This window comes from Babylonia areolata, chromosome 15, assembly GCF_041734735.1.
Source record: "Babylonia areolata isolate BAREFJ2019XMU chromosome 15, ASM4173473v1, whole genome shotgun sequence".
Lineage (NCBI taxonomy): Eukaryota > Metazoa > Mollusca > Gastropoda > Neogastropoda > Buccinidae > Babylonia > Babylonia areolata.
In genome coordinates, this window is record NC_134890.1 from 16,303,576 (window position 1) to 16,328,067 (window position 24,492).

Below are 24,492 nucleotides of genomic sequence, written 5' to 3' on the forward strand. Positions count from 1 at the left end.
TCCTCTCCGCTGGTGTCGTTCGTTGTTGGTTCGGCAACAGGATGGCTTGCCGGATTCATTGGTGTTATTATGGAGGTCCGGGCTTGTCTTGATGACTTAGTGTCCTATGTCCTACTTTATTTCTGGTCTAGCAGTGTCCTACCCGCCAACTCTTAGTTAACCAGTATCTTCTTTATCACCGTCAGCTCTTCCTCTTCAGAAGACTGGTGGCGTTCGATAATCCGTCCATCCGTCCTGATCAGCTGCTTTCTTTCTTTCTTTTTTTTTTTTTTTTTTGTTTGTTTGTTTTGTTTTGTTTTGTTTCTGATCTTGTTTTCTTTTTATCCTTCCCCGCCCCCTCTTCACTTAATCGGTACTGTCCTTGCCACAACGATGTCTTTACAATGTTGTGTTAGTAACGGCGTTGTCTGATTTGAAAGTTTTCGTATGGGTCTTGTGTCGCCGTGATCAACTAGAGTTGTACGTTCTGCTTTTTTTCCAGTCTCGCTTTATCCTCTCTACCCACTCTTAACCAGTGTCTTTCTTCTGTTTTTGTTGTTGTTTTTGTTGTTTGGTTTTGCTGTTGTTGTTGTTTTGTCACGAAGACGCCTTCACAATGTTTTGAACGTACCGGCAAATCTGAATCAAAGGTTTCGAGGAGGCCTTGTCTTGCCTTGATCAATTTGTGCTTCTGCGTTCTACTTTTTCTTGTTCTCACTCTCTTTAGCTTAGCTCTGTCCCAAAGCGTCCTCTCTGAAACCCAGTGTCTTCTTTGTCAAAATGGTAAAAATGTACCGGCCAGTCCGAGTCAAATGTTTCAAGGGGGTCTTGTCTTGCCTTGATGAACTGGTAATCTGCGTTCTTCTTTCTTTCTCGTTTCGCTTTATCCCCACCGCCCACTCGTAACCAATATCTTCTTTGTAAGAAAAGACGTGGTCACACTGCTATGTAAGTATCATTCATGGGAGGTCTTGCCTTGCCTTGACCAACGCGTGTTCTGTTCTTGCTTTCTTTCTGTTCTTCCTTTCTTTGTTATCCACCCCGCCCACTCTCTTCACCAGTCTCTTCTTTGTCAGGAAAGAACTCTTCACAATGCTATACAAGTACCATTCACGGGAAGTCTTGCCTTGCATTGATCAACTGGTGTTCTATTTTCTTTCTAGACTTGCTTTCTTTTTTCTTAAAAAAAAAAAAAATCATATTCCACCCTCACGATCGCGAACTCTTAACTAGTATCTTCTTCGACACAAAAGATGTCTTCACAATGTTATATAAATATGGTGCGTGTCTGATTCAGTGGTCTCGTGGAGGTCTAGGTCTTGACTTTATCAAATGGTGTTCCTACGCTCTACTTCCCCTCTGCAGAATGAAGCTTGGTGGAATGAAGTTTGGATCTTGGTGCCTATCACTGAATGTCGTGCGAGCAGTTCTGATAAATCGTCTCGTTTCTATCTGGCAGAAAGGCCACGTTATACACGCGCACACACGATTTACAACACCAAAGATCGATTCGGTTTTGAACTATTCCACTTTACCTCTTCTTCACCAGTTGCTGATAAACATGGGTGAGGAAAAATTTGCAACACACCAAACACGACTGTGAAAATGCCTGTCTGCTAACTCGGTATACACTTTGTGCTTACGTCAAATGACTTGTGACGTCAAAATAGGAACTGCACGCTGTTTGTGACTCACTTGCGTAAACAAAGTGAGTCGACATCATAACCCGGTCTTCAGTTGTCTGTGTGTTTGTGTGTGTGTGTGTGTGTGTGTGTGTGTGTGTGTGTGTGTTCATTCGTTCTTTATTAGTGTCTTTTCACTATCAGTGATACATGTATTATACGATTTAAACAAATATATAAAAAAGGGGAGGGGAGGAAGGGGGGGGGGGAGGAAAACAGAAAAGGTAGAAAACTACCCAAAAATGCATAACTAACATCTCTCGCTTCCTAGGCGGACGCATTACTTCTGAGCCATCACTCCACGTATATAAGCAGTATAAGCAATACACATTTAATGTTATTTTTCTTACTGATGTATCTATTTTGTTCACGTTTATGATAATGATTATTCATTTTGTTCACGTTAATTGTTTGGTATTTGTTAGCATGGATAAATCTGTATCATTTGTTCAATACCACCCGCACCTCCCTCCCACACCTCCACCCCCTCATGCTCCCATCACCCCCTCCCCGCTTACCTTCTCGCGCGTGCGTGTGTGTGTGTGTGTGTGTGTGTGTGTGTGTGTGTGTAATGTATGTGTGTGTGTATGTGTGTGTGTAATGTGTGTGCGTGTGTGCGTGCGTGCGTGCGTGCGTCCGTGTGTGTGTGTGTGTGTGTGTGTGTGTGTGTGTGTATGTGTGTGTGTGTGTGTGTGTGTGTGTGTGTGTGTGTTTGTGTGTGTGTGTGGTGAAATATGAGTGCAAAGTGAACACACGCTGAATAAAAGGTTAAAGGTTAATTCACCACAGGAAGATTCTGAAGCTATATATTTCCTTGAATACTTTCTTTCTCTTTCTCTGATCGAGGTTTATAATTTTGATATTTTTGTTGTTGTTGTTGTTCTTGTTGCTGTTGTTTCTCCCCTCTGTTCCAGATATACAAGTTTGTTCGTTTTCTCTTTTTTTTTACCTTAAAAAAAATCTTGCTCTTTCCTATTCTACAAATCAGTTTGTTTAATGGAGTACTTTCGGTAGGTTGTAAAAAGACCTTTGTGGTTTAACAAAAACACAGAAATAAAGGAGAGAAGGGCGGACAAAAAAAACAACAACCAGTCAGACAGACAGACAGACAGAGACGGACAGAGACAGACAGAAAGAGGGTGGATATAAGACAAGGAGAGAGAAACAAAGACAGAGACGGGGAAAGGAAGACAGAGAGAGAGAGAGAGAGAGAGAGAGAGAGAGAGAGAGAGAGAGAGAGAGAGAGAGACCCACAAACACACACGGACAAAGATCGAGCGAGCAGACCAAACAAGGGAGGGAACTTTTAATGTATCAAATGCTAACGAATATAAGGCGTTGTTTCCCTTCATCTGTTCCGTGCGCTCCTTTCCCAGCTTGGTCCTTTCCTTCAGTTATTCTGTTTGGACCTTTAATAGACCCAAGTCCTTAGTATCGTAAAGTAATATATCGTAAGGCATTCCTGTGTGTGACAGACATTAACGTGCACGTGCACTAACAAGGGCGCGTACGCATAACACAGTCGCTTGCATACACTGAAGCATGTGCATACACATACACACACACACGCACACACACATACCCTCACCTGTTTATCTCCACCTCCGGGTACATGCTTGGCATTATCCAGGGATCCCACTTTGGAGGTCGCCTTTTCCTTGAAGTCCAACTTTTTGGTTTCAATCTGCGCCACACACACACACACACACACACACACACACACACACGCACACACCATTTATTTCATATGGGGAAAACACTTTAAAACTGATGGTGACTGCAAGCATCTTTTCTTAGGATTATGGGGCATAAATTGACTTGATACTTTCTGTTACAGAAGCCTGTTTCCCTTTCTCATTAAGACATCCCAGCCTTAAGTTTCTGAAGTGGTAGATTTCCGAAACACGGGAGTGACAATTTAGAGTAGATCCAATCTAAGTTAAACCGATCTTGTGCAATTAGTTTTCTTGTGCAATAAGCTTCATCATCCTCTTTTAACCTTCACTAAAAGGAAGAAGCAATGTTCAACAGATACTGGAATCTGGGCAAACGTGTATGCAGTGTTATTTCTACGTGAGTAAAAATTATAAGCATTCTTATTAACTGTGTTTGTAGCTATTTCTGTTTCAATGTCCCATTGTTGTAGCGTCAAAGATAAAGTTTATCAGATACAAGTATATCACAACAGTCAGAATAGCCGTTTTTGATAAGACAATCGATAGGAGGAGTTTGTATTATACTCCATGTTTGGTGTTACATATTCTTACCATGTCAAACTGATGCAAACTAGGCCTATTGGTTTGCTCTGCTTGGCCAAATTTCGCGCGGCTAACAGTGAAAAGACGGGCCCGCCCGCTCTCAGCCAATCAAACGCCTCTAAAAGCTATAAGCGCTGAATCATTCCTTTGGCCAAGGCTCTCCACGCCATCTTGTCAGGTTTACGCTCTGTCTCGTCTTACGCTTTTTTTGGCTATCAAGCGTATTCATTTGGCCTTATTTTGCTGCATGCGGCTTGTGTTTATTGTATTCTTACATTCTGTGTACTCCATTCGACTCGGCACCCTCGATTCGTTCGTTTTTTTCTGCCTCTAACTACAATATTGCGAAATTGATTAATCTCTAATGCGTGCGCAAATATGTCAAATCAGGTATTGGTCTATCTATCTATCTGTCTGTCTATCTATCTATCTCCCCATCTTCAGGTATTGTCTATCAACCCATCTATGTATCTATCTAACGCTTGCGCAAATACGTCAAATCAGTTATTGGTCTATCTATCTATCTATATCTGTCTGTCTGTCCGCTAAGCTATCTGATAGCAAGTTCCCGATTCTATTTTTTTGAAATTTATTCATTGACTCATTTATTTACTGACATATCATTTTTCTTTTGCGATTGTTCCAATTTGGTAAATACGAAAAAAGACAAAATAAGGTAATAATTTATTATCACTTCCATTTTTACATTATGTATCTATTCGTTTATTTATTCATTCATCTGCCCGTTTATTTACGGACAGATTGTTTTTATTTACAGACAGATAGTTTTTATTTTACCATTGTTCCACTTTGCTTTGAGGGGAAGAAAAAAAAAGACAAACTAGGATCTGACCTGATGTCATTTCTATTTTTAGCATGTTTGATGACGTCAGTTTTCAGTCAGTGAAACCTTAGTTTGCTATGTCCATCCTTTCCAAATTGACCTGGGATGTATGTCTCATCCAGAACAGAGTACCCCAACACACACACACACACACACACACACACACACACACACAAAACCCACCCAAAATGGGCTCATTCAAAAAGAATGTATCCAACAAAAATCTTTTCCAGGACTCCTCCTTAAAAACGATGTTTCCATCAAACAACAGATAATGGGCTCAATCAAAACTACGTTCCCGTCCTTTAAAACGATGTTCCATCAAAGAACAAATAATGGGCTCATTCAAAGCTATGTTCCCATCAAGGGCAGCCCAGAAGCTTACTTAAAACATTGTATCCATGATTTTTTTTTTTAATCAGCTCAGTCCATTAAGATTGTATCCTCTAATCATAAACTTTGTCAACCTCTACATAAGCGTTTCAATACCAAGAAAAAAAAATCACCGCATCACAGACACACAGACACCAGCCACTCGAGAGATGACGGACACCAAACAATACATAATATGAATAAGTAAAATCTACCATGATTCTCATAATTATTTGCTATTACCAGGTCAACCTGTCAACAAAGAAAATGAAACAGCACACAAACCAACGAACAAATTAATAAATGAACCATTCACCAACCCCTCCCTCCCCTCTCCCCCTCCCCAGACCCCCTCCAAAAAACATCAGCAAAACAACAAAATCTTTAAAAAATAAAATAAAATAAAATAAATTTTAAAAAAACAAGCACTTTCGCTAACACATGCCCTATCACTTGTCAGCAAAATATATTACAAAAAATTAGGACAATTATTTATTTAAAAAAAAAAAAAAAAAAATCAGACCCGAGTCTCACAAACCACACAGCCAAAGAAGCACCAATCACGGCCACTGACACAAGGTGGTCACCATGGTTACCTTCTTGTCTCCGCCCCCTGGCTTGTGCTCAGCATTATCTAGGGAACCGATTTTGGAGTCCGCTTTCCACTCGAGCTTACGTTGCTCTATCTGTTCACAACAGCAGCGAGGACACAAAAACCCATGCTGGTTAATGAGTAATCATTTCAAAACTCGCAACACAAAGGAGGAAGCTCACCATTTTCCATGTAGACTAGTTAACATGCAAAGTGTGAGGCTGACTGAATAACAGAAAAAAAGTGGTGTTGTTGTTTTTAGAGAGAAGTCCGACAAATCTTCACTTCCTTTTCTTGGGTGACTGACAGCCTAGAATTGCCTCCCTTGGTAGGATCAAAAAGTCGAGAGAAAACTCTATTCGTCTGCTCAAAATTTCATGGATTATTTCCTGTACGATTACATACTATTGTGTCGATTTTATTTTATTTTTTATGTTATTTCAATTTTTTTTAGTTCCTATGTTAGAGTGCTTGCGCATTCCACGCTCTTAATCAGCTTCCGACATCCGGTGGTACTGATATTTCTCGTTGCCAGTCCCACTATTCTCACCCCCTGCTACCTCCTCTCTACTGTCCAGCCCTCCCACTGTTGGAATGAGATACAAAAAAAGAAAAAAAAGAAAAGAAAAAAAATGTGTTTAAAAAAGTCTAATTCTGGAAATAGACTGATTCATAACCTGAGAGATCTGGCAAGTTGCTAATTTGTATTTTATTTTATTTTTTTCATTTTGTTTTAATCCGCTGTGTGTAGAATATAGGAATTTGAGTAAATCACAAGCAAGTAGAATGATAACTAACTGGTGGAACCATTGGTTGTTAGAACAACTGTTGGAATCAAACGCCCAAGTTACAAATAAACTTTAAAAAAATTCCCCAAGAAACGAAAAAGTATGTTTTATTATTATTATTATTATTTTATTATTTTATTTTTTTTAACATGGGACTTGACAAATTAATCCAGTTTACGTTTTTGATTTAACAGACGATGCTTTGCACATACAGACTGCTATGTTCACCGATTTATATGTTGTTCATTAAGAAATTCATGACTTAAATTCAAATTACTGTGACTGATCAAAGAAAGATTGATAAATTTATCTATCAACTTACACTGCACAATAAAACAACGCTTTTGTTTCTAATACACATACACAACAGACTGAGAAAAAACAATGAAGATGATATAGGTTTACAAACTGACAAACAAACAAAAACAGCAGTGAATGAAGCCGGAATCTACCATTACCACGGCTGTCATTCCCAATTCAAACAGTGTCAATTTGAGAAGAAAAAAAATAACAACTTTCGAACAAGTTATACAAAAAATAAAATGGTAACAGTTAGTTCGCTATTAAAAAGAACAGTACGATTCGTAAAGGTTATAATCATTATAGGGAAAAGGGTGTAGGAAGCGAAAAAAAATTAGTTTCTTCCCCCACCCACAAGAAAAGGAGCCAAAATTTGGAAAACAAATTAAAATCCATCAAGACTCCAGCAATAGGGGATCAGTAGAGAAAAGTGGAAAGCCGTGTATTCATCAAAAGAAATGTTAGTGCGTAATGAAACTATGAAAACTGAACATCAAAAGAAATGTTAGTGCGTAATGAAACTATGAAAACTGCACTTAAAAAAAAAGAAAGAATAATATGAAATTATTTATCACAGAAAGAAAAACAATCCAAAAGATGATCTCTCATAACCCTCCATCCCCACCCACACCTACACACCCCATCTAAAAATAGAAAAAAAAATATTTTAAGACAGAAATCTGCAGAAGAGAAAACATGCAAGTGCACTGTGACATGGCATTCTGACAAGATCTTACACACCTTTGAAAAAAAGAGCGTGCAGGGAAAACACAGAAGTTCTAAACACTGACGTTGTGAACAGATCACTTTTCCAACAACTTGACCGAGAAAAGATCATTCCTGACGCTAACAATGGGGAAACAAATGTTAGTTCCTATCAGTAATATCACACACACACACACACACACACACACACACACACACACACACGCGTTTCGTGGAACATTCACGAAAGATACGTCCAGCTGTACGGCAAGCTTTCACTTGCTCGCGGCGTTTAGTTAGTTAAGCTGACATTCCTGTGTGTGTCTCCACTGCAAGTTTGCGCGCCACGTGCCACTGCACTAAACCATTGGCAGATTTCAATCAAGACACAACATTTGGCAATTCGTATGGGCAAGCATAACACGATTTCATCGAAGATACACGGTTACAGTTCAGAAACTACCACCAGTTAGCAGACTTGTCAACGGCCGGATACGAGAAACAATATGGCGTCCATTTGGCTTCAGCTTTCCTGGCCAATGAGCTATCCATGTATTTCTAGATTAGTGGGTCCAGCCACATGTAATGCCCTTCTGTTTAATACTACCACCCAGAAATGGTGGTCAGCTAGGCTTATAAGCAATAAAAAAAAAGGGTGGGGGGTGGGGGGGTCTATTCAATACCAGACAATCTACTTCACTGCCTCTTTTCTTGATACCCATCTGTTTAAATAGTAGTGGTATATCTTTTGTCCATCACAATTACAAACAGCGTTTAGTGTGCGCTTTGAATATTTTGTGTATGTGTGTGGGACTTCGTGTCAGTCCGATACTATGTGTGAGACTATGTGCAGAGTGTGTATGTATGTGTGTGAAATGATTTATTCTATTATTTCGTCATTTACAGCGCTGAATACGTGTTTATAGTAGAAGTAGTAGTAGTGTTGTCGTCGTCGTTGCTGTTGTTTTAAACAATTGTACCACAAGGTACAATTGCATGGGGACATGATACCATCACAGAAACGTCTTCCACGCCAGGAAACATTACGCTTTACTAAAAGCGCTGAATACCACACTTCCTACAACAGGGGAAGGGTGGGGGGGGTGGGGGTGGTGGGGGGGGGGGGGGGTGAAACATTACACGCCACGACCCAGGGGAAGTACTTATGGACATCATCATCACCATGAAGAACAGACAACTAGGCATCCGTCCGTCAGTCTCCTAAGAGACAACGGAGTTGTGCTCTGGGTGGTGAGGACTGATACAGTGTTAGGTGTGGCTGGACAGAACACTACGGGATTGACAGTCCCTTCTACACACTGCACATAGGTGAAGTGTTGAAGCTGATCTGTCTGTCTGTCTGTCCGGCTTCGGGTCAGTCTTCTCATTCTCTCTGCCTCCGCACGATGAAAAAAACAAACAAACAACAACCTCTCTTCGAATTTTGTGAGTGTACAGTCTGCCTCCAAGCTGATCATTCTTTTGACTACAGCTTCCCAGGTGTTGAGGCAGAGATATCCAAGTGTTTCGAAACGGGGGGCAATATGGACACATGGAGAACATAAGTAAGTACGCATTTCACGAGGATCTATTTCGTACGTGTACAGAAACATAACGTGCAGGTAGTGATGACTGTGAGAGTAAAAATGATACATGTCAAAACTAACTAAACCAAACTAAAAAATATAATAAAAAAAAAGATAAATAAAAATGGAAGAAAAAAACCCAAATATCTTAACAATCAAGTTCATTCATAAAATGTTATTCCTGTCATCGATTTAAAAAAAAATTAAAAGAAAAGAAAAAAAAAGGTTTCATAACCCCTGCATCATGGAAACGTGAAAACAAAACAAACGGACCAAGATTCTTAAAACAATTTCAGTTTCTGTTTCAAAGAGGTTTAATATCGTGCTACACCATTTCTGCTTAAAATAAAGGCATATGCCTGATCAATACATAATCCACTGTGCAATTACACCTTGAAAGCCTCCCCTAGGTTTGTATGAAATAACTGGCAAAAAATGGGAATGAAATAATAAAACAAACGAAAACGTAAATGCAATAAACAATAACAAAAATGAAAGATATGTAAAAGGAAAATTACTGAAATATAATAAGAATAAAAATGGGCCACATTCAGCAAACTTGTGCGAATCCCCAACACTCTCATGTGTACAATGCTTGCTTCCTTCAGTTTCAGTTTCAGTAGCTCAAGGAGGCGTCACTGCGTTCGGACAAATCCATTTACGCTACACCACATCTGCCAAGCAGATGCCTGACCAGCAGCGTAACCCAACGCGCTTAGTCAGGCCTTGAGAAAAAAAAAAAGAAAGAAAGAAAAAAAGGTGAATAAATAATAGATAAGCGTACATAAATAAATAAATAAATAAATAAATAAATAAATAATAATACAATATAAAACGTCCTTCAATGAACATTACCAACAATGGTACTATTCGGAAAGATCGTTAAGAAATGCTAAGGAAATGACTTTACCAGAAAGGACAAGACCAGCAACACCGTGTCATCACTACACCATACATAACGAAGAAAAGAAAAGAAATGATATATATTCACAACTGAGGGGGAAAACACGAACGAGAGAAATATGAGTGGAAAACTATTCGTGAAAAAAACACACCCAAAAAAAAACACATGGAAGCGTGAATGGAAGATTGAAGTCCTACATAATGTTCAAGAAAATGTACTACTGATCTAACACCCCCAATAACACGTGAAACTTCCCTCATAGAAAAATCAATGAACATTTTATACACCCATAAAATTTCCACAAACCTAGATCCTAGCTGATGTGAACGTGACATAGATTGTACACTCAGGACGCGTGGACTTCAGATCAACAAATTGTGGACCGTGATGTGGATTTTACATCTACTCAATAATCATGCTCTTTATTTGTATTTGTATTTCTTTTTATCACAACAGATTTCTCTGCGTGAAATTCGGGTTGCTCTCCCCCAGGGAGAGCGCGTTGCTATATTACAGCGCCACCGCACCTCCCCCCCCTCCCCCCCCCCCGCCCCCCCACCACCAACCCCCCCTTTTTTTTCCTGCGTGCAATTTTATTTGTTCTTCTTATCGAAGTGGGTTTTTCTACAAAATTTGGCCAGGAACAACCGTTTTGTTGCCGTGGGTTATTTTACGTGCGCTAAAAGCATGCTGCACACGGGAACTCGGTTTATCGTCTCATCCGAATGACTAGCGTCCAGACCACCACTCATGGTCTAGTGGAGGGGGAGAAAATATCGGTGGCTGAGCCGTGATTCGTACCAGCGCGCTCAGATTCTCTCGCTTCCTAGGCGGACGCGTTACCTCTAGGCCATCACTCCACATCTTACTCCCAGTAATCGTAGACTTTACACCCACAACACGTACAAGACTTTAAAAATTCACAAAACAGTCGTACCAGGACAGGTATTCACAGTATTCACACAAAAAAAAAAAACATGGACACAGCCACAAAAGCAGAAAAGCCACACTGAACGTTATCGTAAGACGAGTATTGTCAAGGGAGACATTCCGATTTTTTTTTTTTTTTCGCACAAAATTTACTTCACAAAAACCGAGGACAGTACATGGGAAACTAGGGGGGAAATAGAAAATGTACAGTCCAAATAACAATCTTTCCTGATAAAATATGACCGTACAATGTGGGATTATCAAAAAAAAAAAAAAAAAAAAAAAAAAAAAAGAAAAAAAAAAAGTTATAATAAAAGATTAATAAAATAAATGAAATAAAACAAAACGAAACACGAGAGGGAAAAAACACACACAACAGAAAATAACTGAATGAGTATGACATGAACACAGAGTTACCACAGAAAGAGTTTCCACGTCCAAAAACAATATCAGTGGAGGGGGGGTTGGAGGGAGGGTGGAAGGAGGGTTGGGGGGGGGGGGGGGGAAGAATGGGTGCATAGCCTGTATGTTCCATCCACATCGGACAAATAACAACAATCACCCAAACACGGCCACAAGTGCAGATCGAAGGGTTGGTGTTTTCAGGAAGGATATTCAACCAAAAAAAAAAAAAAAAAAAAAAAAAAAAGGGGGACACAGCCACATATCACAGTGAACATCATCGTAGGATGAGTTTACCACTTTACTTTCTTTTTGCCGCCCCCTGGCGTGTGCTGCGCATTCTCAAGGGAGCCAATCCGGGAGTCCACTTCCCATTTCAACTTTTCGCTTAAAATCTACAGCGGTGATAAAAGACAAAGTAAAAAAAAAAAATAAATAAATAAATAAAATATTTTTTTAAAAGTTACGTAAATTTGTTTTGTCAATTTGTGTATACATGCAAAATTTTCAAAACGTTCAGCAACAACACCAGAGATCAAATATTGCTTTGAATGAAGAAGACTGAGAGGGAGAAGGAAATAAGAAGAGGTAATATTCGGAAATCATAAAAAAGAGGAAGTCAAAGACACATGAATCAATGATTGGACAAAAGAAAATAATATTTCAAAAAATAAAGATAGTATAATTGAATAAATGAACGAACAAGAGAACGAATGAATGAAGGAAACGACCAGCAGTTGCTTCTATGACTTAATCTGCTTATTTGTTTGAAAAGGGAGATAAAAAAGAGAGAGAAAAGATCATGGACAAATAGCATAAAATCAAATCAAAAGGTAGGACTAAAAAGGAGAAAAGAAAACGACAATAAGGCATTGAAAGAGACTGTATTTTAGATGAACGAATGAATGAATCAATAAACGAATGAATGAATGAGAATGTGTGTAAGTTCTTCAACACAATATCTCTATCCGGATCAAAAGACAGAAACTAAATATTTGAGAAACGGGAAATTTGACACTTTTTTAGCTCGCAAACACACACACACACACACACACACACACACACACATATATATATATATATATATATATATATATATATATATATATATATATATAACAATAATGCTACAAAAGCCAAGAATATAAGATTTCCTATAAAAAAAATTAAAAAAATTAAAAAGGAACAGCTGTTAGCAGAGATAAAAACATGTTCGAAGTAAAGTTACTGGAGTAAAAGATGAAGAATTAAAACGCAAAACCAAGATATATATACAACAGATGATAAAAAGACAACACACAAAAGAAATTAACCCCTTATTTTATGAACAGAGGGCGAACTGAAACTGGTGAGTAGACAGAATTATCACCGACCGTTTTTTTTGTTTTTGTTTTTTGTTTGTTTGTTGTTTTTTGTATGTGTGTGTTTGGTTGTTGTTGTTTTTTGTTTTGTGTGTGTGTGTGTGTGTGTGTGTGTGTGTGTGTGTGTTTATTTTTTTTGTTTTGGGTGGAGTTATTTTTTATGCATTTTAATTTCGTTTTATTCTGTTATTTTGTTTTGTTGTTGTAACAGCAGTTTGTCAATTCGCGTTGGAAAGGACGACTTGAAAAAAACAAAACAAAACACCACCACCCAAACAAACAAACAAACGAAAAAACAAAACAAAACAAGGGAGCGAACTGAAACCTCGTCCCCTACCCCCCGACCCCCACCACCCACCACCCTTCCCTCATCCCTTTTGCTAAATAACTCAATGTCATTTTTTTTTATCTATTTGCTTTGGGTTTTTTGTTGTTTCGTTATTTTGTAGGGGTTTTTTTTTTTTTTTTTTTACCTTTTTGTCACCACCTCCGGGCGTGTGTGTCGCATTGTCCAGAGAGCCTATCTTAGACTGCGCTTTCCAGTCCAACTTGCGCTGTTCGATCTGCGATTGAACGAAGAAGGCAAGATCGATTGAACGCATTGATTGGACTGTACTGGATCGGATCGCTTGGTTTCTCTCTCTCTCTCTCTCTCTCTCTCTCTCACACACACACACACACACACACACACACACACACATCACTGTCAGTAGAAAAGACGTAACAGTAAAGGTGCGCAGACACACAAATATACACAAACACACACATACAGACAGACACACACACACACACACACACACACACACACACACACACGCACGCACACACGTGCAACTGTACTTAGATACGTACGGTTTTTCTTATAAGATTTCAACCTCACCCCATAAGCTCCCTTTCTTATGCATAAAAATCAACGAATTGACAGAAACACTATGGGTTCACAGTAAAATCAATTCTAATGATAAACAACAATCCACAGAACACTGAAGTGGAATCTGTCTGATAATTAAAAAAAAAAAACAAAAAAACAACAACAGATAGATGAAAAAAGCGGGAGGTCGGGGGTGGGGGGTGGAGGTGTGAGACACATCAAGTTACACAGTGTTCTCTTCGTATTTCTTTTTATCACAACAGATTTCTCTGTGTGAAATTCGGGGTGTTCTCCCCAGAGAGAGCGCGTCGCTACACTACAGCGCCACCCATTTTTTTTTTTTTTTTTTTTTTTTTCCCTGCGTGCAGTTTTATTTGTTTTTCCTATCGAAGTGGATTTTTCTTCAGAATTTTGCCAGGAACAACCCTTTTGTTGCCGTGGGTTCTTTTACGTGCGCTAAAAGCATGCTGCACACGGGACCTCGGTTTATCGTCTCATCCGAATGACTAGCGTTCAGACCACCACTCATGGTCTAGTGGAGGGGGAGAAAATATCGGCGGCTGAGCCGTGATTCGAACCAGCGCGCTCAGATTTTCTCGCTTCCTAGGCGGACGCGTTACCTCCAGGCCATCACTCTACTTACTTCTTGCGGTAGAGACAGAGACACACAACCACAGGCTGTCCACATGGGGAACAATGTGTAGTGTGGACACTGTTTGATTTGAACCAGCGCGCTCAGATTTTCTCACTTCCTAGGCGAACGCGTTACCTCCAGGCCATCACTCCACTCTTTGAAGTTATCATTCTGAATTTACAATTTCGAACTGGATTTTTTTACATTACAAAGTACAGAATATAACTCATTTTAAAGCTAAGGGTTCAGGAAAGAGTATAGTCAGACTTAGGTATCGGAAAAAAAAACCCAACTACTGTAATTTATTTTTAAGAGACAGAAGGATAATTATTTCAAGAGTGTTGAAATTATGGTCAAGTCATACATTTTCAGCAAGGACTGTATTTTACTGTCTAACACTGTGGTATTGGATTGGACTGGTTTGGACTGCACTGGATTGCACTGAATTGGATCGCATTGCACTGCACTGCACTGCATTGCATTGTATTGCATTGGGTTGCCTAGGGTTGCGTTTCATTACTGTTTTAGTCATAACAGATTTCGCTGTGTGAAATTCGGAATGCTCATCTAAAGGATAGAGCGTCACCACAGTGCAGCGACCATCACCTCCGCCTTTGTTCCCTTTCCTATCTGCAAAAATATTTCTTTTACAATCAAAAAGTCTTTTTCTTAAATAAATAAATTAATTAATTGATTAAAAAAAGCCATGGACAACCCTTTTGTTGCAATGAGTTCTTTTACGTGCGATAAGCACATGCTGCACACCAGAGACGACCACGGTTTATCGTCTCATTCGAAAGACGAGGACCCAGACGACTATTTAAGGTCCAGTGGAGATAGGGGGCGGGGGCTTGGGAGGGACTGGGTGGAGATAAAATCCCGAATCCGGTGCGGAACTCGAACCGATGGACACTCGTTTCCTAGTGGTTCGAATCACCACTGGCCCACCGCTCCACAGTGTTGTATGTTTTTTGTATTTCATCCTTGCACCGTATTGCAAAAGCTTTCCCTTGGGGCCTGCAACTTTCCAGTCTCGGGTGAGAGTTCTTTGCGCGTCTGCCTTTGAGCTAAGATCTTTACACGTCTGCTTTAGGCTAAATTCTTTGTGCGTCTGCCTTTAGGCTAAGTTCTTTGTGCGTCTGCCTTTGGGCTAAATTCCCATGTCCGAAGTCACTAACGTCGCTCCCGCTGGACTCATGGTGACCACACTGCACACTTCGCATGGAACAGTTTCGCAGTCAGAAAAACATTCATGACTGGGAATCTGATTGTTCAAACCTAATCAGCAATCAGGCTGGATTTTGTGGGGGGATCTTGACTCCCCAGACAACTCTGGTTAGTTAGTTAGTTGGTTAGTTAGTTTGTTAGGTTTGGCTTTAGCGTCGACATATTCCATCCAGTAGCAATGCAACGATAGATGCTAATGCTACTGAACAATTTTTTTTTAATATATGTTTATCAAATAGGCATCATTGCTCAGTATTTCATTGGTTAAATTTCACATCAATTAGGTGCCTGGTTCGAATCCTAACAACGCCTGCTGGATAAATGGCAATTTATGTTTTCAAGTGCCTCTACACCCAACCACGCCCCAGCCTCCTTTCCATTCTGTGAGCACAAAAGTGGAAATTAACCTTAATATGGCAAGTGTCAAGCTGTTCTACGCATTCAAACCAGTATGAGATATATTTCTCCAAATTAAAGAAGTCAAAGAGCAGATAATATAATGAAAAAAAAAGAATGATATTAAAAGCAAACGAAAAGTGCTACAATAAAATGAACTATGAGATAAAGGAAACACAACAAAAGATGGAATGTGGCTGAAAATATGAATTCATACCAATTCTTTTCAATATTCTGTCTAACCTTTCTGATTTTTCTTCTTCTTGTTGTTTGTAATATTATAAAGCAAACTATACATAAATCCAGCTTTCAAACAACAGACTGCTGGGAGACAGGGGAAGGGGCGTGCGCGCGCACACACACACTCACACACACACACACACACACACACACTCACACACACACACACAGGGGATAACGCATGTACGTACATATAATACATACTCACGCATGGACGAAAAACGAACAGGTGTATAGACAGATGTACGAATGGGTTTTATATGCCCGTTACGTTATGTTCTGTACATTGAAAAAGGAATATATACAGTAATAAAATAAAAAAACAAACCAAAAAACCCCAACACATATCTGTTTCTGATTTCCTTACCTTCTTCTCCCCTCCTCCCGCCACGTGTCTGGCGTTGTCCAAGGAGCCCACCTTGGACTGAACTTTCCAGTCCAGCTTCTTGGACTCGATCTGCAAGGTCACACACACACGGGGTCAAGGTTACTGACAGAGGTCAAGGTCGCCAAGCAGAATAGCTTACTTCAAACGAATAACCGTGCATAGCGACTTGTAATTTATTTGGACGGAGCAAGGTTACGAAGAAGAGAGGTCAAGGTCAGCATGGAGAAAAGTTAGGGGCAAGGAAGGGTCAACAAAGGTCGAGGACGAATCGACAATAAGGTCAATGACTTTGGAAGTATAAATGGGAAGTGTTACTGACCAGACAAACAGCGCCGGAATTTAAGTGGAGATTCTAATCGCTTGTTATGACTGGAGCATGCTGAATAACTCACACAGATGAATACGCCCCACAAATAAAAACAAAACCATGCACATACACATGTACCCCCCTCTCCCTCTCTTCATAGACCCACATAAACTAACATTATTTCATAAAATTATTTTCCTTAAACTTTTTTTTTTTATACTATCAAAAACGTGGTCAAAATTTCAATATATTTTCCATCCATAGACAGTCTTGGACAGAAATCAGAATCAAATTAATAAAGTTCAGAGTACTTTTTTTATGATCAGGTGCTGCCTGTCTGGCAATAACACACTCCAGTTCGTGAAGGTCTGGGTTCGATTCCTGGTCTAGCCCTTCCTCTAAGTTTGACTGGAAAATGAAACTGAGCGTATAATTAGTTATTCGGATGAAACGAATTCCACTGACAGGGACGGACAGATACAGAAATGTGTATGCATGCACTCAAGGCCTGATGAAGCATGCTGGGTTATGCTGCTGGTCAGGCATCTGCCTAGCGGTTATGGTGAAGCGTATGTGGATTTGTCTGAACGCAGTGACGCCTCCTTGAGAAACTGAAACTGAAACCAAACGACCGATTAGCTTTCGGCCTTAATTAAGATCACGTAGGTTAGGGCTTTGGGTCTAGGTTTTGTAAAGGTTTCGAGAAAACGGAAACGGAAACGGAACCTGCTTTTTCTGTCCACGTTTTTGTGTTTGTTTGTTTTTGGTTTGTTTTTGTTTTTTGTTGCTGTTGTTGGTTTGTTTGTTTTTTTGTTTTGTTTTTTTGTTTTGTGTGTGTGTGTGTGTGTGTGTGTGTGTGTGTGTGTGTGTGTGTGTGTGTGTGTGTGTGTGTGTGTCTTTTTTTCTTCTTTTTCTTTTTTTTTTTCTTCATCATCATCTCCAAAAGGTAGTAAACCTGCACATGAAACTGAAAGTCAAACTCAGACGTGATCGGATTATGTATTTACGATGAAGCAAAATATGAAACTGGGATCACATGATAATGTTCTTTGAACGATGGTCTCATGGCTTCATCAGAATCACACAATGAATGATTGTCAAAAAACGACTAAACTAAGGGCAGATATACCTAGTATGGTGACGGGCGCAATAGCCGAGTGGTTAAAGCGTTGGACTGTCAATCTGAGGGTCCCGGGTTCGAATCACGGTGACGGCGCCTGGTGGGTAAAGGGTGGAGATTTTTACGATCTCCCAGGTCAACATATGTGCAGACCTGCTTAGTGCCTGAACCCCCTTCGTGTGTATATGCAAGCAGAAGATCAAATACGCACGTTAAAGATCCTGTAATCCATGTCAGCGTTCGGTGGGTTATGGAAGCAAGAACATACCCAGCATGCACACCCCCGAAAACGGAGTATGGCTGCCTACATGGCGGGGTAAAAACGGTCATACACGTAAAAGCCCACTCGTGTACATACGAGTGAACGCAGAAGAAGAAGAAGACCTAGTATGCTGAAGCTGGATCGGGGTTGTACACTCACAGAATAGTGCCCTGAAAGAATTAAGGTCCCACCATTCGTCTCAGACAGATAAAGACCCACCGCGTAAATCCTTTCGGATCCTAAAAGCCAAGATATTTATTAAATAGGACTCGAGACTGGCCCAGACAGGAAGCTAAAACGCACGCTCATACCTTTCTCAAGTGTTTCGGGGCGTACTTCAAAAAGGGGGAAGAGCTTCGATCACACTTCAAGCTGGTTTTAACTCTCTCCATACGAACGGCGAAAGAGACGACGTTAACAGCGTTTTAGCCCACTTACATCATCAAAATATTGCAAGCGGAAGGCTCATATACTGAAGAGGTGAATGTTGACAGAGAATACCACAATTCTGACGACGGAAGCTAAAGGTTGGGTCATTCAGACACTCACTGGACATCCGAGGGGTCTGTGTAGAGGAGAAGAGAGGACTGGCCGTACTGAGTGAGTTAATCTTTCAGTTTCTTCTCCACGAGAGGCCGTCATGCCACCTCAGAATCACGGTTGAGTGTGCTTGCCAACTGCTGAGCCGTTTAGTTCATGCCTAGCGTAGCTGATGACTGGTCACTGACTTCATGGCTCGCGTGTGTCTGTTGATGCGAGTTTTTACTTGTGGTTCTACCCTTTCTGTAATTTTCTCCTCGCGCCCTTCATAGGGTGGAACTGCGGTCAAACTTCTACGTACAAAGTATCAGCATCAGTATCAGTAGCTCAAGGAGGCGTCACTGCGTTCGTTCAAATCCATTTACGCTACACCACATCTGCCAAGCAGATGCCTGACCAGCAGCGTAACCCAACGCGCTTAGTCAGGCCTTGAGAAAAAAAAAAAAAAAAAAAAAAAATAATAAATAAATAAATTTAAAAAAATAATAAATAAAAATAAATATCAATAAAATAAATAAAATAAGATAAAATAAATAAAGTAAAAGTAAAAAAAAAAAATTAATTAAAAAAATTAATTAAAAAATAAAATAAAATAAATAAATAAATAAACAATACGTACAAGGTAAATCTCGTTTAACCCCTCAGTTTCCATTAATGTGGTTTCCTTTGTTCGTTTAATTCTGAACCGTATTTTTCTCTCCAGGGTGCTCTTCTATGAAGATGAACACCGATCAAACTTCAACTTACAGGTAAGTCTCTTTCGATGATCCTTTAATCTTTCAATTCTACAGAGGCAAAGAATAAATGGAGTGAACTCATGGGCGGATAGGCTGGTTCAGTGTCTGGAATGAAGGGCACATGGCATCCTGGAGCCAGCTGCATTGCTCGGACGGAAGAGCCTAGTATGGTCGTAACCCGCTACTAACTGTGTGTAGTATGGAACTGACCAATGGCGTAGTTCGGTCAACGCAGGCATTTGGTCACGTGCAACTATTCGAACCAAGCAATGCAACTGGCACCAGGTCTTTCTGTCAGATTGTTTGTAAGGTACGAACCGTGCGCGGTGAGCCTTTTTTGGTAGAGCCGGTATTGAGTCACGATAAAGAAAGAAAACTTAGGAAACTGACCTTGATTCACTGACCTCTTATTTGGATGTTTTCTGGTAAATGGTTTGACATATTCTGAGGTTTTCTGGTCAATAATTAACGGTAGTAAATTTCAGTTTGCTTGTGTTTCTTTTAAAAGGGAGTATCTCAAGACTTTGAACATACAAAACCAACAATACAACAGTCTTGACAAAACAAACACAAATTACAATGTGACATTTAAGAGAAATAAAAGAAACGTTTAATAAGCTATGAGTAAAAAAAAATAAAAATAAAAGACTTCAGTTAACTGAATTTTTAAAATGTCACTTTCAAGTATACAGGCAGGGATATACAGGCAGGCATACTATGCTGAAACAAAATCAACATATTTCAACTTACCCAGTTAAAAGAGACATTTAAGTGTTCTTTATGTATTTGTATTTCTACCGTAATTCTACGCTACTGCTTTCATCTTATCCATTTAAAAAAATAAGTCTTCAATGTCCAGTTTAAAACCAGTATTTAAAAAAATAGTTGTCTTTGATCTTTGGTCACATCTCCTACAGTTGCAACAAAACAAATCCAAAACATCACACTTACATAACGTACATGTGGAGTGATGGCCTAGAGGTAACGCGTCCGCCTAGGACGCGAGAGAATCTGAGCGCGCTGGTTCGAATCACGGCTCAGCCGCCGATATTTTCTCCCCCTCCACTAGACCTTGAGTGGTGGTCTGGACGCTAGTCATTCGGATGAGACGATAAACCGAGGTCCCGTGTGCAGCACGCACTTAGCGCACGTAAAAGAACCCACGGCAACAAAAGGGTTGTTCCTGGCAAAATTCTGTAGAAAAATCCACGTCAATAGGAAAAACAAGTAAAACTGCACGCAATAAAAATACCAAAAAATGGGTAGCGCTGTAGTATAGCAACGCACTCTCCCTGGGGAGAGCAGCCCGAATTTCACACAGAGAAATCTGTTGTGATAAAAAGAAATACAAAATACAAATACAAATACAATCCCTACACCGTCTTCTCTTTTTCTTCCTTCATCAGTCAGTCCCATACCACCCTCCTCTCACCCATCTGTTATAAACCATTACCCCCCCTCGGGAGACTATTCACACCGGAAGACGAAGAAAGATGCAGAAGCTGACGGAAGTGGGAGGAGCCAGACTGGACGTCAACTGTCAATTACCTTCTTGTCCCCGCCCCCGGGTGCGTGGCCGGCATTGTCTAAGGAGCCAACTCTAGACGAGGCCTTCCACTCCAGTTTCTGACTCTCTATCTGCCTCCAGCAAGCAAGCAAGCAAGCAACAAGCAAGCAAGCCGGTTAGTTAGTTCAGCTACTAGTGTTTTCTTGCACTCTTTGACACTTAGACCCTCAAGTACGGGGGTGAGGGTATTTGAGGGATAAAGAAAAAAAAGAAAAAAAAAGAAACTTGAAAAAAAAGATGACAACGACCGTGATGACAGTTAAAAATAATATAATGGTGGTGGTGACGATGATGGTGATGATGAAGATGTGGATGAGGATGAAGAAGATAAAGCTACTGACCGATGAGGAAAATGAAAAATGTGTAGTAGTAGTAGTAGTAGTAGTATTGTATATTCGTAGTCGTCGTCGTCGTAGTAGTAGTAGTAGTAATAGTAGTAGTAGTATTGGTAGTAGTAAAACAAGAACAACAAGAACAACTGGAAATCAAACCATATTTGTTATAGCACACACAATCGCAAAGGGGACATTTTCAGGACTGAATTTCCGTCAGTTCTTGAAAAAAAAAGGAAAAAAAAAGAAGAGGAGGAGAAGGGAGGGAGAGAGTAGTGATGGTGATGATGATGATGATGATGCTGGCTGATGGTGGTGATGATGACAGTATTGAGGACGAAATCGATGTTGATGATGCTGGTGTTGTTGTTTTTGTTGTGGAGTCATACGAAGGAGGAGCAGAAAGGCTAACCAATAGAAATTAAGACACATATCTTTTAATTATTTTTTTTTAATAAAAAAAAAAAAAAAATGCTGATTGGTACAATAAACTGAAAAATATATTATGAAGACAGAGAGAGAGTGAATAAATGACTGATTTAATAAATGAATGAATAAATGGATCAATCAATCAATCAATCAATAACATATTCCTGGCACAAACTCGACATGTGTACATGGTAAACAACAGAGACAAACAGATCCAAACATACACTGTGAGAGAGAGAGAGAGAGAGAGAGAGGGGGGGGGGGTTGGGGGGGCAGACACAGAGACAGTGACAGTGAGAGAGAGGCAAAATTATTGATTGAGAGAGAGAGAGGCAAAATAAAATTATCATAGAGAGACAGACAGACAGAGAACAGAGAACAGACAGACAGAGACAGGCAGAGTCAGAGCGACAGAGAGAGAAAAAAAATAGAGAGACAGACAGACAGACAGATACAGCTACAAACACAGACATGAATGATATATTCACTACATGTCATAACCCCAAATGAAGGGGTGTGCGAACGGTTCACAATATAAGATACATGAAGGTAGAACAACATACATCTTTGAGACAGAGACACACACACACACACACACACACACACACACACACACACACACAGAGGGATGGAGACACAGACAGACACAAACAGAGAGACAGAGACAAACAGATAGAGGCAGAGAGACAGAGACAGATAGACAAAGCGACAGATAGAGAACAGAGACACACAGAAAGACAGAAACTATCTCTAACTCTTTCTCTTTTACGTACAATCTCTCTCTCTCTCTCTCTCTCTCTGTGTGTGTGTGTGTGTGTGTGTGTGTGTGTGTGTGTGTGTGTGTTTCTATCACTCTTCCCTGTCTCTCTCTCTCTCTCTCTCTCTCTCTCTCTCTCTCTCTCTCTCTCTCTCTCTCTCCCGCACATTCACACACACATACACACAATTCTCATTCCTCCCTCTCTCTCCCTCTCACTCCACACACACACACACACACACACACACACACACTCACTCACACTCACTCACTCACTCACACACACACACACACACACACACACACTCACTCACTCACTCACTCACACACACACACACACACTCACACACACACTCACACACTCACACACACACTCACACACACTCCTCCCCAACAAACATCTAATGGGACGCAACTCCAAGACCCCCCCCCCACCCCCCGCTAACCTCCACGCAGAAGAGCACCATAACTCACCTTCTTGTCTCCTCCTCTTGGTGTGTGTTTAGCGTTGTCAAGGGAGCCGATTTTGGATTTGACACCTGCCACTTCCACTTTTTTCGTCTCAATCTTCACGTTGCCTCCCCCTGAAAATATAATCAGGCAAATAAGATGAAGAAGAAGATAAAGAGGAGGAGGAGGAGGAGGAGAAGGAGAAGGAGGAGGAGGAGGAGGAGGAGGAGAAGAAGAAGAAGAAGAAGAAGAAGAAGAAGAAGAAGAAGGAGGAGAGGAGGAGGAGGAGATGATGATGATGATGGTGATGATGATGAACAGGAGGAAAAGGAAGAAGAAGGTGATGATGATGATGATAATGGTGATGATTATGATGATGGTGTTGGTCTTGTTTATCCAATGATGATTTTATGGCAGTCCAAAACAACAACAACAACAACAACAAACCATCAGAAACTGTGGCAGCTGACTGTCGGCAATCTGACTGATGTTTTTCTAGAAGCCCTGCTGTGATTTTGTTTGTTTGTTTGTTTGTTTCCTTTCCGTGTAAGCTTTTGTGTGTTCATCTTGGGGGAATACAGTCCAGGAAGTGTGTGTGTGTGTGTGTGTGGGGGGGGGGATATCATGTGTGTGTGTGTGCGTGTGTGTGTGCGTGCAGGGGAAGAGAGTAATTCACTTTTTTCCCCTAGCACCTATCCATCCTTCAATTCCTCTCCCCCACACCCACCCCCCCCTCTCTCTCGCTCTCTCTCTCTCTCCACTCGAGTTCTGTGGCTCTCGCGACCTTGCGCATGTTTGTGTGTGTGTGTGTGTGTGTGTGTGTGTGTGTGTGTGTGTTCGTGTGCGTGTGTGTATGAAATCGCGTCTGACTGAATGCATACATACACGCACGCGCACTCGCGCGTGTGCATGTTTTCTTTTTTCTCACCTGGCTTGTGGTCAATCTTGTCCTTGGAGCCAATCCGACTCTGGACGTTGGACAGATCCGGTTTCTTGGACACAATCTTCACCTGTGGTGTACACACACACACACACACACACACACACACACACACACACACGAGTCACACACACACACACACACACACACACACACACACACACACGCATATCATCATCATCATCCAAATCTTACGTTTCCGTCACTCGGAGACGCCCACATTCACCCATACACATCATACACCAACCACCTAACACACACACACACACACACACACACACACACACCATACACCAACCACGTACCTCAACCCAAACCCTCCAAATCTCACATTTCCGCTATCAGGCGACCGCCACACCCATACACACACCGTACACCACCCCCCCCCCACCACCACCATCCTCTCCCAAGCATTACCTTTCCACCACCACCAGGCGACCCCCACACCCACCATGCATCAACGCCCCAACTCTCACCCCCCCCCCCCTGCCCCCCAAACCCTCTCCCCCACACAAATCTTACATTTCCACCACCCCGTGACGCCCACCACACAAACACACACACACACCAACCCCCCCCCCCGCCCCCCACA

At 40.8% G+C, this 24,492-nt stretch overlaps 1 protein-coding gene across 4 annotated transcripts in view; it reads right to left on the reverse strand.

The window, feature by feature from the left end:
• Window positions 1-24,492, reverse strand: part of LOC143290194 (uncharacterized) — a 69,547-nt gene that overhangs the window by 15,804 nt on the left and 29,251 nt on the right. The window contains exons 6-12 of one of the 4 annotated variants that reach the window (XM_076599508.1): window positions 23,889-23,970; window positions 22,985-23,094; window positions 20,974-21,063; window positions 16,439-16,528; window positions 13,177-13,266; window positions 5,732-5,821; window positions 3,250-3,345 (exon numbers count right to left, since the gene is read on the reverse strand). In XM_076599508.1, the coding sequence (XP_076455623.1) occupies window positions 3,250-3,345; window positions 5,732-5,821; window positions 13,177-13,266; window positions 16,439-16,528; window positions 20,974-21,063; window positions 22,985-23,094; window positions 23,889-23,970 (648 nt within the window). The remainder of the gene's footprint in view (window positions 1-3,249; window positions 3,346-5,731; window positions 5,822-13,176; window positions 13,267-16,438; window positions 16,529-20,973; window positions 21,064-22,984; window positions 23,095-23,888; window positions 23,971-24,492) is intronic. The other 3 variants (XM_076599509.1, XM_076599510.1, XM_076599511.1) reach the window with 3 other exon arrangements.